The sequence below is a fragment of the Neophocaena asiaeorientalis genome, unplaced genomic scaffold (genome assembly GCF_003031525.2).
Source record: "Neophocaena asiaeorientalis asiaeorientalis breed wild unplaced genomic scaffold, Neophocaena_asiaeorientalis_V1.1 scaffold258, whole genome shotgun sequence".
Lineage (NCBI taxonomy): Eukaryota > Metazoa > Chordata > Mammalia > Artiodactyla > Phocoenidae > Neophocaena > Neophocaena asiaeorientalis.
The window spans coordinates 536852-552703 of record NW_020172591.1 but is presented as its reverse complement, the minus strand read 5'-3'; the positions used below and the strand labels follow the sequence as shown (position 1 = coordinate 552703).

Here is a 15852-nt window from a genome sequence, read left to right as displayed (position 1 = left end):
TTAGGGACTTCTCTGGTGGCGCAGTGGTTAAGAATCCACCTGCCAATGCAGGGGACACGGGTTTGGTCTAAGAGTAACCACATTCCACTCTACTGTTGATGGCCTGAAAGGCAATGCCAAAGACAAAAGACATCTATAGGGGCAAATCTCTCACAATGAAAAATTCCATCACTTAAGAGTGCTACTCTCTGAACAGCATCCTAGCTAGCAAATGAATTCACATACCTATTCAAGTTTTCAGGATAAAATAGATTCTGATAATAAGTTCTACCAAGATATAACTCTAAGCCCTGAAATTAAAAATTTTAAGTTTTCAAAAAGACAAGAGGTAAGCCTGGCTTATCTAACTCACACTGACATTCATTTATGAGGAAATATTAGGGACTAAAATAGTATTTAACTTGTTTCAAACAAATAACACTGAATCACATTAAAATGAATAGTTAAAGACATTGATTTAAGAGACACCTTTTAGGGACTTCTCTGGTGGCGCAGTGGTTAAGAATCCACCTGCCAATGCAGGGGACACGGGTTTGGTCCCTGGTCCAGGAAGATCCCACATGCCACAAAGCAACTAAGCTTGTGAGCCACAACTACCGAGCCTGCACTCTGGAGCCCGCCACAACTACGGAAGCCTGTGCACCCTACGAGCCCTGCTGCAACTACTGAGCCCACGTGCTGCAACTACTGAGCCTGCATGCTGCAACTACTGAAGCCCGTGCACCTAGATCCCGTTCTCCACAACAAGAGAAGCCACTGCAGTGAGAAGCCCAGGTACCACAACGAAGAGTAGCCCCCGCTCGCAGCAACTAGAGAAAGCCCACGCACAGCTATGAAGACCCAACACAGCCAAAAAAAAAAAAAAGACATCTTTTAAAGAGGCAGTACAGACGTGTGTGGCTATAAGCTTTGGAACTAGACCTGGGTACAAATCTTAATTCTCTGAAGCTCAGTACCATCACCTGTAAGATGGGGCTGACAGTAATTGTCATCATAAAGATTAAGATTTAATGTGCTTAATATAATGCCAGAAAAGTAGCAAGCTCTCAATAAATTATAGTTATTATTATAATTGTTACCGTAACTACTACTATATTTGTAGGAAATCAATGATTTGGGAGACAGTGTTATCGAATATTTAAAACAGATCATTGCTGAGACAACTGAAGAAGTCATGAAAGCTCCATGATAATTAAACATCAATTTCACAGTTTTGAAGTTCAAGCACATATGGATATTCTTTTTTTTTTTTGGTTGTGTTGGGTCTTCGTTTGCTGCATGCAGGCTTTCTCTAGTTGTGGCGAGCGGGGGCTACTCTTCGTTGCGGTGGCTTCTCTTGTTGTGAAGCATGGGCTCTAGATGCATGGGCTTCAGTAGTTGTGGCACGTGGGCTCAGTAGTTGTGGCTCACGGGCTCTAGAGAGCAAACTTGGTAGTTGTGGCCCATGGGCTTAGTTGGTGCATGGCATGTGGGATCTTCCCGAACCAGGGATCGAACTCATGTCCCCTGCATTGGCAGGCAGATTCTTAACCACTGCGCCACCAGGGAAGTCCTCATAAGGATATTTTTTTTCTTTTTTTAAAGAGAGAAGCAAATCTGCCTTTATTCTTAGAAAACGTGATCACCAATGATGAAAATCCAACGGCATCTACCAAAGAGCTACTAGAATAAATGAGTTTAGAAAGGCTGCAGGATACAACATCTTTTACAGGAAGCTAACTCTTCCTAACAAAAGGCCTATATGACTGTCCTAGCAGTTTTTCTTCACTGATCTGAGACAAGGCCAGTAAGCCGCGAAGCTCCTTATTCGAGTGTTTCTCGGTCGTTTGCTCTTGTCATACAAACCCAGTTTTTAAACAAATTTTACTAAGGAGACCCAGTAGTGACTGGGATGTGGGAAACCAGCATTCTGGTGGGAGGGTACATTTTCTGTACAGTTTGGCGAGCAATTTCACACACTGCAGATTGAGAGCTTTAAATATTTAACCAATTCTACCTCTTGTAGTCTATCTTAAGAAAACAATCATTCAGGCAAAGCTCTATATACAAGCATTCCACTGAATCATTACCTATAATATGGCAAAAATTGAAAATAATTTAAACATTCAATAATGTATCTTTTATGTATCCATTCAATAATGCTTTTGAAGAACTTTTAGAAAAAGGTTCATGTTAGATGAAAAATATCAGGAAAAATGCTAAACTTGCAAAATATTATTACTGTTACATATTTACTACATAAATACAACTACAAAACTAAGAAAATATTCCAGAATGTGGACAGTAGTTAATACTGAATGACAGGACCTATCCTCTTCCACTTCTTAAACTGTCTTCAATTACGTTTGTACTACTTGAATATCTGAATCACAGAACCTCCCCTCCAATCTAAGGACAAAGGGAAGAATATTTAAAGGTGCTATATTTGAAAATAAAGTCAGACACTGCATCGTAGCTCAGTTTTATTTTCAGTAGTTAAGAAACATTTAAGCACCAAACAAAGCAAGTGAACCCTCAGCACCCAAGGGCCAGTAGAGGCAAAAGATGAGGCCCCCATAGTAAAGTGGCAACTACTGCAGGAATCACTGCCCTAGGAGGGATGCACTGTCTAGGAAGGGACACAAGTTTAGACCTTAACCCCTTTCCCTAGCCCTGACTTAGTGGGCAACAGGGGGCCCAAAGCGCTGCATGGTCCGGATCACCAGAGAAAGCTGGTCAAGAAAGTTGACGATGGAAATTCGGAGAAGGTGGGAATCCAGCTCTCCAGCGGACCACCAGGACGCTGCCGCTATGAGCTCCTTCCCAATCGCCCCTTGGTGCGCTTCGGCAGCTGGGGCCAGGGACCCACGGGCAATCTCCGCCTCCAAGGTGGATGGGAAAGGCACGCTTTGGGCAGATACGTGTGGCCGGCTTCCCGGACCTTTGGCCGTGGATGCGGGGTGTCCGCCCGGCCCCGAAGAGTGCTGTGCCGCCACGGCACGCAGAGCTCTGTAGTTTACAGCGGCGGCAGCATCCGCGCTGCAGGGGCCACCTGGCCACCCCTGCCACCCCAGCTGCCCAGGACTTCAGTGCCACCCGCCATCCTGCCTGCGCCCCCCATAAGGATATTCTCAAATCAGGTTTTCCTAGAAAAGCTAAGTGTGAAGTTAAAGAGAAAATGCTGGTTGGTATAGTAGTTGGTAGAACATCTTTGAGGGCAATGTAACAGTAATTATTATCATAATTGCTCCATACCGGTAATTCCACTTATTCTAGGGAAGTCATTGTGGATAAGCATAAAAATATGACTACAGAGACAATCGATACTATTTATAATAAAGAAGAAACTGGTAAATTAGGTCTAAAACCGGGAAATAAGTTTAAATCCTCTAATACATAACATAATGGAATATTAGACAATCATATGATGGCATGGAAAAATGTTCACAGTACATTTTAAGAAAGTAGTAGCAAATGAAACTACCATTTTGGTTAAACCAAATATATACATAAAAATACAGGAAGGATAATATACCAAAATATTAGTAGTGGTGGATTACAAATGTTTCTTTTTATACCTAAGTTATGGAATAAACATGTGTTTTTATTTGGTCTTCTCTAATTTGTTTCATCTGTGTTCTCTAGTTTTTAGCATATAGATTCTATACATATTTTGTTAGATAGATATCTACATACCTCATTCTTTTTAGACCTATTGTAAATAGTATTTTTTAAATTGCAGTTTCCAATTGCTCGTTGCTAGTATACAAAAATGATTAAATTTTGTGTATAGATATTGTGCCCTACAATGTTGCTAAATTCATTAATTATAGATTTCTGATAGATTCCTTAGGATTTTCTACGCAGATAATTATGTGATCTGCAAACAGTTTTATTTCTTCCTTCCCAATATAAATGTCTTTTTTTTTCTATTCTTATTGCATTTGCTTTGTCTTATAGTACAATAGTGACTAAGAAGAGTGAAAGTGAACATTCCACCCTAGTCTCTATTTTATGGGGAAAGCACTCAGTTTTTCACCATTAAATATGAAGCTAGCTGTACGATTTTTGTAGAGATTTAGGTATTCCCTTCTAATCCTAGTTTGCTAAAAACTTTGATCATAAATGGATGTTGAATTTTCTCAAATGCTTTTTCTGCATCTACTGATATGATCATGTACTTTTTCTTGATAAGTCTATTAATGTGACTGATTATTAACTGATCATCAAATGTTGAACCAGCCTTGCATTCGCAACAGACACTCTACCTGGTTGTGATGTATTTTTTTTTATACATTGCTAGATTTGGTTTGCACCTATGTTCCCAAGGGATACTGGTCTTTAGTTTTCTTGCACTGTTTTTATATGGTTTCAATATGAGGGTAATATTGCCTCATATAATGAGTTGGGAAGTTATGCCACTTTTCAATTTTCTGAAGAGAGTGTGAGGAATTGGTGTAATTTCTCCGTTAAACATTTGGTAAAATGTGCCACTGAAACCATCTGGGCCTAGAGTTTTCCCTCTTGGAAGGTATTTAACTATAAATTCAATTTCTTTAACAGAGAACTATCCAGGTTATCTACTTATTATTGAATTAGTTTGGGAAATTTGTAGTTGTCAAGAAATTGATCCATTTCATCTAAATCATCTTATTTATGTGCACAGATTAGCCTGTAGTAGTCCCTTATTATCATGTTGATGTCTGTGAAGTCAGTGGTGATTCACTTCTGGTATGAGTAATTTTTCATTTTTTTTCCCTCAATTTGGCTAGAAGTTTATCAATTTTATTGATATCTTAAGCAGATTTTGGTTTCATTGATTTTCTCTATTGTTTTTCTGCTTTCAATTCTGTTGATTTCTGCTCTTTAATAAGGGAATTCCCTGGTGGTCCAGTGGTTAGGACTTGGCGCTTTCACTGTGGTGGCTCAGGTTCAATCCCTGGTCGGGGAACTAAGATCCCACAAGCCGCATGGCATGGCCAAAACAAAAAAATAACAAACAAAAAAACCAAACTAATGTAATTTAGTTTACTTTTTCAAGTTCCTTAGGGTAGAATGAACTTATACTAAAAAAGAAGAAAGGTCTCAAATTACTAAGTACTTTGTATTATAAATTTCCCTCTAAGCCCTGATACATACTCAGCCTCCTTAAAGATTTCTACTATCAGCCTGATAGACTTTTTACATAATCACTATGTACAGAACATTTTGATATTAATTTTTAAGTTATCTGTTTTTCTTCCAATTCTCAAATAATTTTCGGACAAACAATAAGAAACACTGTTCGGACTGAAGTGCCCTGGAGCCTGAGGGGAGGACGGCCTCACTAAGGCTGCCGGCTCTGAAGGGGCCCCACCAGCTGAAGCCACAACAGTCCTTGGGACCGTGGGCCAGAGTGAGTATAACGTGGAGGAGCTTAAACATGGCGGAAGAGTAAGATGCGGAATCACCTCCCTCCCCACAAATACATCAGAAATACATCTATCTAGGGCTTCCCTGGTGGCGCAGTGGATGAGGGTCCGCCTGCCGATGGAAGGGACACGGGTTCGTGCCCCGGTCCGGGAAGATCCCACATGCCACGGAGCGGCTGGGCCCGTGAGCCATGGCCGCTGAGCCTGCGCGTCCGGAGCCCGTATGGGACCTGCACCAGTGGGAGGGAGCCATGAAGGACGAAAGGTTTCCACACACTAGGAAGGCCCTTAGCGGTTGGAAACTGCGGGTGACGGAGGGGGTAAGCTTCAGAGTCACGGAGGAGAGCACAGCAACTGGGTTGCGGAGGGCAAAGCGGAGAGATTCCTGCACAGAGGATCAGGGCCGACCGGAACTCACCAGCCCGAGAGGCTTGTCTGCTCACCCGCCGGGGCGGGCGGGGGCTGGGAGCTGAGGCTCGGGCTTCGGAGGTCAAGCTCCCAGGGAGAGGACTGGGGTTGGCTGCATGAACACAGCCTGAAGGGGGCTAGTGCGCCACGGCTAGCCGGGAGGGAATCCAGGAAAAGTCTGGACTTGCCGAAGAGACAAGAGAATTTTCCTTGCCTCTTTATTTCCTGGTGTGTGAGGAGAGGGTATTAAGAGCGCCGCTTAAGGGAGCTCCAGAGACGGGCGCGAGCCACGGCTATCAGCGTGGACCCCAGAAACAGGCATGAGATGCTAAGGCTGCTGCTGCCGCCACTAAGAAGCCTGCGTGCAAGCACAGGTCACTATCCACACCTCCCCTCCCGGGAGCCTGTGCAGCCCACCACTGCCAGGGTCCCATGATCCAGGGACAACTTACCCGTCAGAAAGCACAGTGCGCCTCAGGCTCGTGCAATGTCCCACCAGCCTCTGCTGCCACAGGCTCGCCCCGCATCCGTACCCCTCCCTCACCCCCGCCTAAGTGAGCCAGAACCCCCGAATCAGCTGCTCCTTTAACCCCATCCTGTCTGAGCAAAGAACAGATGCCCTCGGGCGACCTACACACAGAAGCGGGGCCAAATTCAAAGCTGAACCCTGGGAGCTGTGTGAACAAAGAAGAGAAAGTTCTCCCAGCAGCCTCAGGAGCAGCAGATTAAATCTCCACAATCAACTTGATGTGCCCTGCATCTGTGGAATACCTGAATAGACAACGAATCATCCCAAATTGAGGAGGTGGACTTTGGGAGCAATGATATATATATTTTTCCAACTTTTTCTCTTTTTGTCAGTGTGTATGTGTATGCTTCTGTGTGTGATTTTGTCTGTATAGCTTTGCTTTTACCATTTGTCCTAGGGGTCTCTCTGTCCGGTTTTCTTTTTTTTTTATTACTTAAAAATTTTCTTTTCTTAATTATTTTTTATTTTAATAACTTTATTTTACTTTATTTTATTTTATCTTCTTCTTTCTTTCCTTCTTTTTTTTTTCTCCCTTTTATTCTTAGCTGAGTGGAGGACACGCTCTTGGTGCTCCAGCCAGGCGTCAGGGCTGTGCCACTGAGGTGGGAGAGCCAAGTTCAGGACACTGGTCCACAAGAGACCTTCCAGCTTCACATAATATCAAATGGCAAAAATCTCCCACAGATCTCATCTGAATGCCAAGACCCACCTCCACTCAACGACCAGCAAGCTACAGTGCTGGACACCCTTTGCCAAACAACTAGCAAGACAGGAACAGAACCCCATCCACAACCCCATCCATTACTAGGGAGGCTGCCTAAAATCATAATAAGACCACCGACACACCAAAACACACCACCAGACGTGGACCTGCCCGCCAGAAAGACAAGATCCAGCCTCATCCACCAGAACACAGGAACTAGTCCCCTCCACCAGGAAGCCTACACAACCCACTGAAACTAAGAGACAAAGAAGGACACTACATAATGATCAAAGGATCAATCGGAGAAGAAGATATAACAATTGTTAATATTTATGCACCCAACATAGGAGACCCTCAATACATAAGGCAAATACGAACAGCCATAAAAGGGGAAATCGACAGTAACGCAGTCATACTAGGGGACTTCAACACCACACTTTCACCAAGGGACAGATCATCCAAAATGAGAATAAATAAGGAAACACAAGCTTTAAATGATACATTAAACAAGATGGATTTAATTGATATTTATAAGACATTCCCTCCAAAAACAACAGAATACACATTCATCTCAAGTACTCATGGAACATTCTCCAGGATAGATCACATCTTGGGTCACAAATCAAGCCTTGGTAAATTTCAGAACTGAAACCATGTCAAGTATCTTTTCCGACCACAACGCTTTGAGACTAGATATCAATTACAGGAAGAAATCTGTAAGAAATACAAACACATGGAGGCTAAACAACACACTACTTAATAACCAAGAGATCACTGAAGAAATCAAAGGGGAAATAAAAAAAAAAACCTAGAAGCAAATGACAATAAAAACACAACGACCCAATACCTATGGGATGCAGCAAAAGCAGTTGTAAGAGGGAAGTTTATAGCTATACAAGCCTACCTTAAGAAACAAGAAACATCTCAAATAAACAACCCAACCTTACACCCAAAGCAATTAGAGAAAGAACAAAAAAGTCCCAAAGTTAGCAGAAGGAAACAAATCATAAAGATCAGATCAGAAATAAATGAAAAAGAAATGAAGGAAATGATAGCAAAGACCAATAAAACTAAAAGCTGGTTCCTTGAGAAGATAATATAGCAGAGGGAGGAACACTCCCCAACTCATTCTATGAGGCCACCATCACTCTGATACCAAAACCAGACAAGGATGTCACAAAAAAAGAAAACTACAGGCCAATATCACTGATGAACATAGATGCAAAAATCCTCCACAAAATACTGGCCAACAGAATCCAACAGCACATTAAAAGGATCATACATTATGATCAAGAGGGGTTTATTCCCAGGAATGCAAGGATTCTTCAATGTATGCAAATCAATCAAGATGATACACCATATTAACAAATTGAAGGAGAAAAATCTTATGATCATCTCAACAGATGCAGAGAAAGCTTTTGACAAAATTCAACACCCATTTATGATAAAAACCCTCCAGAAAGTAGGCATAGAGGGAAATTTCCTCAACAGAATAAAGTCCATATATGAGAAACCCACAGCCAACATCATCCTCAATGGTGAAAACCCAAAACCATTTCCATTAAGATCAGGAAAAAGACAAGGTTGCCCACTCTCACCACTCTTATTCAAGATAGTTTTGGAAGTTATAGCCACGGCAATCAGAGAAGAAAAAGAAATAAAAGGAATCCAAATTGGAAAAAAAGAAGTAAAGCTGTCACTGTTTGCAGATGACATTATACTATACATAGAGAATCCTAAAGATGCTACCAGAAAACTACTAGAGCTAATCAATGAATTTGGTAGAGTAGCAGGATACAAAATTAATGCACAGAAATCTCTTGCACTCCTATACACTAATGATGAAAAATCTGAAAGTGAAATTAAGAGAACACTCCCATTTACCATTGCAACAAAAAGAATAAAATATCTAGGAATACACCTACCTAAGGAGACAAAAGACCTGTATGCAGAAAATTATAAGACACTGATGAAAGAAATTAAAGATGATACAAATAGATGGAGAGAGATACCATATTTCTGGATTGGAAGAATCAACATTGTGAAAATGACTCTACTACCCAAGGCAATCTACAGATTCAATGCAATCCCCATCAAACTACCACTGGCATTTTTCACAGAACTAGAACAGAAAATTTCACAGTCTGTATGGAAACACAAAAGACCCCGAATAGCCAAAGCAATCTTGAGAAAGAAAAATAGAGCTGGAGGAATCAGGCTCCCTTACTTCAGACTATACTACAAAGCTACAGTAATCAAGACAGTATGTACTGGCACAGAAACAGAAATATACATCAATATAACAGGATAGAAAGCCCATAGATAAACCCACGCACATATGGTCACCTTATATTTGATAAAGGAGGCAAGAATATATAGTGGAGAAAAGACACCTTCTTCAATAAGTGGTTCTGGGAAAACTGGACAGCTACATGTAAAAGAATGAAATTAGAACACTCCCTAACACCATACACAAAAAGAAACTCAAAATGGATTAAAGACCTAAATGTAAGGCCAAATACCATCAAACTCTTAAGGAAAACATAGGCAGAACACTCTATGACATAAATCACAGCAAGATCTTTTTAGGCCCACCTCGTAGAGAAATGGAAATGAAAACAAAAATAAACAAATGGGACCTAATGAAACTTAAAAGCTTTTGCACAGCAAAGGAAACCATAAACAAGACAAAAAGACAACCCTCAGAATGGGAGAAAATATTTTCAAATGAAGCAACTGACAAACGATTCATCTCCAAAATATACAAGCAGCTCATGCAGCTCAATAACCAAAGAACAAACAACCCAAACCAAAAATGGGCAGAAGACCTAAATAGACTGTTTCTTAAAACCATAATTGAAAAAGAGTCATGTACCACAATGTTCACTGTAGCTCTATTTACAATAGCCAGGTCATGGAAGCAACCTAAGTGTCCACCAACAGATGAATGGATAAAGAAGATGTGGTACATATATACAATGGAATATGGAAATGGAAATATGGAAAATTTGGAAATGGAAATGGAAATGGAAATGGAATATATGGAATATGGAAAATGGAATATATACCATGGAATATTACTCAGCCATATAAAGGAACAAAACTGAGTTATCTGTAGTGAGGTGAATGGACCTAGATACTGTCATACAGAGTGAAGTAAGTCAGAAAGAGAAAAACAAATACCGTATGCTAACACATATATATGGAATCTGGAAAAAAAAGAAAAGAAAAGAAAAGAAAATGGTCAGAAGAACCTAGGGGCAAGACGGAATAAAGATGCAGACCTACTAGAGAATGGACTTGAGGATACGGGGAGGGGGAAGGGTAAGCTGGGACAAAGTGAGAGAGTGGCATGGACATATATACACTACCAAACGTAAAATAGATAGCTAGTGGGAAGCAGCCACATAGCACAGGGAGATCAGCTTGGTGCTTTGTGACCACCTAGAGGGGTGGGATCGGGAGGGTGGGAGGGAGGGAGATGCAAGAGGGAAGAGATATGGGGACATATGTATATGTATAACTGATTCACTTTGTTATAAAGCAGAAACTGACACACCATTGTAAAGCAATTATACTCTAATAAAGATGTTAAAAAAAATAAAAAACATAAAATATTGTTCGTTTTCAAAGTTCAGTCTTGTTATTACTCTCATTTGAACATTAAATGCTTGAAATCAACATAAAAAACTGGTATTAAAAACATTTAATAATTTTTACCTGAAACTTGAGCTTGCTCTCTCCCCCTTCCCGGTCTCGTTTATGCATATTCACCATTAAGGCTTCATAACAATCCTTCCAATAAAGTGCCATGCTCTCATGACCATCATAAAATGCATGGGTTTCATACTGCTTCATATAAGGTACAATCTTATAAAAAATATACATACGCAAAATTTAATGCATGCTTCCATAAAAATGATAATTTAGTAGAAAAACCCCACTCAACAAAGATGAAACTTACATATTTTTCAATGTAAACTTGCCATTCATTTGAACTGCAATATTCTTGAAAATCTTCGAAAAATGAAGAGCTTCCATTGGTAAAAGGTAAAGAAGGCAGATGCAAGTTCATGAAGAGAAGCTCATAAATTTTGGAAACGAGGGTACGGACAAGCGGAATCAGAAATGAGTATATTTCAGTCTGTTCCTTGATTGATTGTCTTAGAACATGTTCCAGCTTCCCTAAAATGTAACATGCTTCATCCTGATTTTCAATCACCTTGGTCTGAAGAAGGGTGTTTAGCTTAGCTGATGCCACTGCACAAACCTGGAGTAAAATAGTAAAATAAAGCAGATATTTAGTGATAACAAAGTTCTTTGGCTCCTCTTGAAGTTGTTTTTTAAAATAAATTTTTTAAAATAAAACCCATGTTTCATTTGAAATATACAGAAAAGTTAAGAAGTTGATAATTAATCACCCCAGCATCCACTCTACTCCTTCAGAGAGTTTGCAGGAATTCGGGGATGATTCCATCTCTAGTTCTAAAAGATATAAACCAAACAGAATATCCAATCCCTTGCCACAGTGACTGGTTCAGGTAACTCATCTTTCAGTCAACTCATGTCACTATCTTTGTCACATGGATTCATTCAGGGATAGCTTTATCATGCAAAGACACAACTTTTATACAATAACTGTAAAGAACTGTGAAAGGGCTTGGATTTTATCAATACCTCATCTCCAAGCTGACAAGTTAGCCTACCATTGTTTCATAGATGCTGGCAGAAGAATGAGACTCCTGGATCAGAGACGAAGATCTACAGCATTAGCAATAGCCAGAATATCAGCACTTGCCCTGTTCCCCGAAATGTAATTCCATGGTGAGAAATGAACAGAACTAGATGATGCCTGCACACCCAGTGGTTGCATTATAGGAGAGGAACCCCAAGCAAAGTGAACACAAGTCTTTTAAATTGGGTAGTAAGTGTACCTGAACGTTGCCTTGGAAGGAGACATTATCTTCATTATACTGGACAGTAAACAAACCTGCTTTTGCTCTGGAGGGAGACATCATCTCTATCTTCCCAAGCTGTTCTCTATACATGCGTCCTCAAAAAGACAGTTCGTCACAAAGGCATCCAGTGTCTGTATTCACAGGAGATCCATGAAGAACTGTCTACCAACAATGACTCTAGGAAGAAGCACTCTCTTTCTCTGGATATGAACAAGGAAGCATGTAGCCTTAATTGCTGCTGGCAGTGATTTTGTGACAATTAGGGCAGCCAGCTTAAGACAAGCTGACATGATGGAGAGTATGCTGTGAGAACAGCAAACAAATGGAACTAGAGCCTTGACTGAATCATGCCTTAAACTCATCTTAGCTATGGAATTTTCAACTATATGAATCTTCTTAACTAAGTCAGCTTGCATTGATATTTCTGTTATTTGGAATCAAAAGCATTCTTATAGATAAAGGACAGTGAACAGGCAACTGAGTAAAGTTCCCAAGGAAAATACATATCTAGGTCACAAACCCAGGCAAAGGAATATGCTATATTACTCTTAAGCTCTGGCCTTAAACTCCATCCTAGAAAGGTAAATTGATCACGAAGGGGCCTCCTTTCATCTAGACTAGAGAAAGATGGAAGTCTTAAAACCAAAACAGGACAAATGATGTAAAGTGTCTCCTTCTCCCTTAACCCTATAACCCAATTTTGGATCATATTACTTTCAAAATAAAGAAAAGCGCGAGAAAGAAAGGAAGTATTAAAAACTGACATCACTTCAAGAATATATATGTGCCTATATACGGAATCTAAAAAAAAATGGTTATGAAGAACCTGGGGGCAGGATAGGAATAGAGATGCAAGTGTAGAGAATGGACTTGAGGACAAGGGGAGGAGGAAGAGTAAGCTGGGACAAAGTGAGAGAGTGGCACGCACTTATATACACTACTAAATGTAAAATAGATAGCTAGTGGGAAGCAGCCGCCTGGCACAGGGAGATCAGCTCGGTGCTTTGTGACCACCTAGAGGGGTGGGATAGGGAGGGTGGGAGGGAGACGCAAGAAGGAGGAGATATGGGGATATATGTAAATGTATAGCTGATTCATTATGCTATAAAGCAGAAACTAACACACCACTGTAAAGCAATTATACTCCAATAAAGATGTTAAAAAAAAAAAAGAATATATGTGTACCAAAAGCTGATCTGAGCTGTATGCACATGCCTTTGCAGGCCAAGGCAACAATAAGGGATCTCAGGCAGTCTTTCCATGCAAGACTTAAAGAAGCAAACAGCATTGGAGGAAACAACCTCTAAGATGGCTCAAAACTTTAACTTTTCTACTTTTAACTTAAGCCTCTACTAGTGAAGCTTCTCTACCCTTCTCAGGTTTTCCCCAAATCCCTTCACTTTAGTCTTTGAATCTGACTAAAGCAGCTCAAACCCAATAGAGGCCAACAAATGTGAGACAAAAGGTCATAAAATCTCATTATCCAGGAAATACCAATGTTAATATTCTGGGCATTTTTGCTATATGTTTTTAAAAATACTATTCACATGAAAGGTTGAATATTCAGTGCTTTGCTTTTAAGTTAGTATCACAGTATTAAATAACTATAAGTTTATATGTTTATTTAAAATTATAAAGACACTTTCAGTGAATACAATGATTTACTTACCACTGACTTAACTTTGGATACACACACTACCCCCCCACACATAGATATGATAGCCCTGCCCTCACATTATAAAGAGTACTACATTATGGTCACCTGAGAAATGACAAAAAATACCTGGGCCCTAGTTCTCCTGTTTAATTACTGAGTGACGCCCCACACAAAGGCCTTTTTTTTTTTTTTTGCGGTACGAGGGCCTCTCACTGTTGTGGCCTCTCCCACTGCGGAGCACAAGCTCCGGACGCGCAGGCTCCGTGGCCATCGCTCACGGGCCCAGCCACTCCGCAGCATGTGGGATCTTCGCGGACTGGGGCACGAACCTGCGTCCCCTACATTGGCAGGCGGACTCTCAACCACTGCGCCACCAGGGAAGCCCACAAAGGCATTTTTAAAAAGCTCCTCTAGGTGATTTCATGTGTAGCTAGTGAAGAGAATCACTGGCTGAGCTAAGACAACTGAAGGAGCAGAAACCCAGACAACGCGGTGACCATATACTGCATCTAAATAAATCAACGACTTACTCAGTCCTGCTTTAAAGACAACCTGGGAAATCCTGGCATTGATGTGAAATCTCCTAATACTTAAATGCTGGCAATTAAATAATGTATGGGCCAAACAAAACAAATTTGCTAGCCAGATTCTTTTTGCAGGCAACTCTATTTAAACCCCTATAAGGGAAGGGGTTCCTTCCCCAGCCTTTAACATGCACAAACTCAGGGAAATATGCTTTTATTCCTGAGGGAGTGAAATTAAACAAGTAGCTAGTGAGAAGTATTATAGGTCACTAACTACTGGTTGATAGGATCAGTCTTACCTGTAGGTGCTGCACACTTTATTTATTTAATAAGTATTTATAGAGTGCTACTATGGTACAGGCACTGGATATTTAATCATGAGCAAATTAAAACAGACATTTTACTTCTCCTTGGAAATCTTACCAAGGATAAAAACACTGAGGGTGATCATGAGTGGAAAAAAACAGAGTTCTAATATCTAAAAAAAGAACTACCTGGTATGCTGGCTGCAAGAGCTTTAACAGCCAGCCACCAGACTCATATTAATAAAAAAGCCAAAAAAGTTACCTTTGTTCTATTTCTAGATGGAGAAAAAAAGAAAACTACAATGAACATCTATGTGTACAAATACTGTTTGGTATTTTAGATTATTACCTCAGGATATAGTTTTAGAGTAGAATTACTAGACAAAGCATATAATAACTTTTTTTGAGTTCTTCATATAATTTTCAAACTGTATTTAAAAGCTGTACAATTCAAATTTTCATCATCCACATATCAGAATGTTTATTTTTTGTTTAGCTTTTCTGCTTTTTCCATGTTTTTTCCAATGACCATGTGTTACCTTTATGATTAGGAAAAAACCCCACTATCTTTAAAAATTTAGTAATGTGGGGAAATGAGTTTAATATAATTGTAAGAAAAATAAAAAAGAACACAAAATTATCAAAATATATGATGGTTTTAATCATCTGAAAAAATATATACAGAGAAAAAAACATTAAACTATTGACAGTTGTTTTCTCTTAGGCTATGGGATGAAGGATGTTTTATCTATTTTTTCTCTTTATGCTTTTTGTGTACTTTCCACAATGAGTATGTTTTCTTTAATGACTGGAAAAGACTATCTGTTGAAAAATATGGTCTTTTTAAAATAGGGCAACCTTATGGTATTTTAACCTCCTCATGTTCTTATCAATATTATAGCAAGTTTATATTAGAAACGATTATCAAAAGAAAATAAAAAGGGCCAGATAAATAACCATGCAATACATGTCATGACTAATCCAATGCAGGTAATCACAAGCATCCAATGTAAATAGAAAGATGACAGACTAAAATCTGCATGGAACTTTCCCAACCTTTAAAATTTTTGAAAATAATAAATATTCTGTGGGTCCATCTTTTATTTATTTTTATAGTAGAAACCTAGCACAATGCTAACACTTGGTAGGTATTCAGTAAGTGTTTAATAAATGAAGAAAAATGAGATAAATGTAAAACTGAATTAGTGGATTATTAAGTACAGAAAAAGATTTTGACAGAACAATTTAAAAAATAATTTTCCTAAAAATGCAAGCCCTAAACTCCACACGTATAAAAGTCTATGCAGGGGCTTCCCTGGTGGCGCAGTGCTTGAGAGTCCGCCTGCCGATGCAGGGGACACGGGTTCGTGCCCCGGTC

At 39.8% G+C, this 15852-nt stretch overlaps 1 protein-coding gene across 2 annotated transcripts in view; it reads right to left on the bottom strand.

The window, feature by feature from the left end:
• Positions 1 to 15852, bottom strand: part of NBEAL1 (neurobeachin like 1) — a 172453-nt gene that overhangs the window by 61262 nt on the left and 95339 nt on the right. For both annotated transcript variants that reach the window (XM_024738332.1, XM_024738333.1), the window contains 2 exons: positions 10995 to 11300; positions 10751 to 10900 (listed from right to left, as the gene is read on the bottom strand). In XM_024738332.1, coding sequence (XP_024594100.1) covers positions 10751 to 10900; positions 10995 to 11300 — 456 coding nt within the window. The remainder of the gene's footprint in view (positions 1 to 10750; positions 10901 to 10994; positions 11301 to 15852) is intronic.